Genomic DNA, 2,688 nt, shown 5'->3' on the forward strand with positions numbered 1-2,688 from the left:
TTGCAACAGTAAATTAAAAATCAAAGAAGACACAAACAAAAACACTAATATTGAACGCCAAATAAAAAAACCAAAGTTAGTCGAGAACCAAACATCATTATTGAATACCATATTAGAAACCACAAACAAAAATCAGTATCAATACTGAACACCACATTCGAAATCTACCAACATGAATATCGAACGAAACACAAGCTAAAAACTAAAGAAACAGAAACACAATCAAAGAGAAAGGGTGGAAAATAGTATAAGCGATGATTTTTTTTTTTGATATACAAGAAAACAGAGAGTTACAGGAACATTGTATTGTATTCCTATAATAAGGTATATATACTCTCTCATGCACAATCAAATGTGAAAGAATCACCAGAAAAAAACCAGCTGAGCTCCCATTTTCTAACTACATCCAAGCTACTAACTGGTTCTCTGAGAATCTCTCACACTATATAAACAAAGAAAAAAGATGTAGAAATAATCAAAGAAACGAACTCCATTAAAGAGGAATATTCCGGGGACGTATATTCTAAACCATCCCTCTGGTAAATTTTCCTCAGTAATAGTCACAATCATGCCTGATTTGCCAAATCATTGGCGTTTATGAATGTTCCATGAAATCCATAAGGAACTCTTGATGGAAGCTTCACAGTTGCCTCCAACTTCAAACTCATTGCGTTAACAATTTGCAGTTCTGATTTCCATTCTTTCTCATCGTGAACGAAAGCTAAAATATAACCATCGTCTTCTTCCTTGCTGTTGGGGTCTCTTGGTAAAAAAAGAGGTTCCCCACCATATTTGTTGTCACCATAAATGAATTTCTCAACTTCACCGGTGAACAGGTTTACTTTTGCAAAACCAGAAACTTTTGGCCATGGTTCAGCGATAGCCAAATAAGCATACTCTGTTTTCCTTCCGAGTTTGTTTCGGTTCACCATTCCAGCTTCTAAATTCACTTGTTCATCCGGGTTTTCGATTATGGATTTTCTTGTTGATTTCCCTGTTTTCAAATTGAGACGGATTTCGGATAAAACACTCTTTAGCCCTTCATCACATTCATTGAAAATGGAGTCTGGTGGTGTCATACATGAACCAATTACAACGATTTCATCTGTTTCTGCTTCTTCCCAAGCATTCCAGAGGTGGAAACAGAAACAATCAGGTACTTCAACCCATTTCAAATCAGACCCATCTTTCGCGTACTTATCCAGAATACCAAATCGGGAAACTTTGTTCTTGTCGTAAACCACCGGTGAACCTCCACGGATCATTTCAGACATCTTGAAAACGACTTGTTGATCAGGAATGACGACGAAGTTCTCAGTAATTGCGAAATCATGCATCATTGTTGGGTCTTCAACTGGAATTTCAACATCATTTGATTTTTCCCCATTTTTTGAAAATCTGAAGTACTTGAGGTATGGCTTCTGAATCACATCGTAGCTAAGAGCAAATAGCTCACCGGAAACTGGGTCGAGCTTTGGGTGAGCTATCATGGTGGATTTTAGCTGGCCGTCGAAATCGAATCGACCCTCTGTTTTAAGATCGCCGGTGGGTGTTACCTTTACATGGTAAGGCAAATCATCTTCAGACATAGCAAGTAATCGGTTATTGAAATAGACTAAACCGGCGTTTGCAACACCAGTTCCTTTACTGTGATCAACAAGTCCGAAGAGCCCACGAGCGTAAAACAGCATAAGCCTTGCAATTCCAGAGTGACCATGTAATTCACCAATGGCTTTAGGGAAAACAGGGCGACCCAAAGCTTTTTCTTGAACAAGCCTCTCTGTTTCAGTGAAACGGCAAGCGTAACTAGCCGACCCATTTTTGAATTGAACGGCGTGAACCATACCGTCGCCGTCGAAGAAATGGTGTCCGGCGGTTGGTTCAAAAAGAGGGTTAGCTCCGTTTCGAACGTAAACGCCTTGAACACATTTGGGTATTTTTCCGGTGACCGGAAGAGATTGACAGACTGGATTTTCCGGTACCGGAGCAAAATTCCCAGAAATCTGGACTCGTGGGTCGGCTGTTTTCGGCAAAGGGTGTTCAAGTTCATGTTTAGTTAAAGCACTTTCTACAGCATCTAAAGCCATTGCTGCTGCTTTCTGCACTAAATTCCACTTGGAAGTTGAAGAAGAAGAGGAGTTGTTGTTTTCTTGTTTTGGGTGTGAAATTGTATTATTCTTTGGTGTTTGATAATTTGAAGATTGTTTAGGAAAATGAAGTATAGGTGGAGCTTGAAGAGAGGAATTAATGTTGAGACTTTGCCTATTATGTTGATTTTTGAGTAGAGAAATAGAGTTTGATGCAAAACCAAACTCCTTTGATGATGGCATTGACAACTTAGTCTTAATCCATGTATTTGTGGCATGTGAAGTAGTAGTTGCCATAGCTACCTATTTTCTTTTTCTTTTTTTTGGATGTTAATAGTACAATTTGGTGTTGTGGAAAGGGGATTTTTTTTTTTTTTTTGTAGAGAGAAAAGAGGTGGGAAATGAGGAGAGTTTATGTTTAGTTTCCTTTTGAGTTGAGTTTATAGAAGAGAGAAGGGGAGGATTTGTATATATAGAGTTGGGGAGAGTGTGGAATTATGGTCCACTTCTAACATGTAAGAGAAGACCACGTGTTGGATATGTGAAAAATGCATATTTGGAGGATTAAACTCTTTACTACTACTATATATTACTACTAATA

General features: G+C 38.4%; 1 protein-coding gene across 1 annotated transcript; it reads right to left on the reverse strand.

Moving 5' to 3' along the window:
* Positions 1-295: 295 nt before the first annotated feature.
* NCED1 (9-cis-epoxycarotenoid dioxygenase) lies at positions 296-2,461 on the reverse strand. Its single transcript, NM_001247526.2, has one exon. It carries the CDS (start codon positions 2,382-2,384, stop codon positions 567-569), a length of 1,818 nt encoding a protein of 605 aa, NP_001234455.1. The 5' UTR covers positions 2,385-2,461; the 3' UTR covers positions 296-566.
* Positions 2,462-2,688: the final 227 nt, after the last annotated feature.

Source organism: Solanum lycopersicum, chromosome 7 (assembly GCF_036512215.1).
Source record: "Solanum lycopersicum chromosome 7, SLM_r2.1".
Lineage (NCBI taxonomy): Eukaryota > Viridiplantae > Streptophyta > Magnoliopsida > Solanales > Solanaceae > Solanum > Solanum lycopersicum.

Coding starts and splice junctions, on each gene's coding strand:
- NCED1 (NM_001247526.2), bottom strand. CDS start 2,384: ATGGCAACTACTACTTCACATGCCACAAATACATGGATTAAGACTAAG.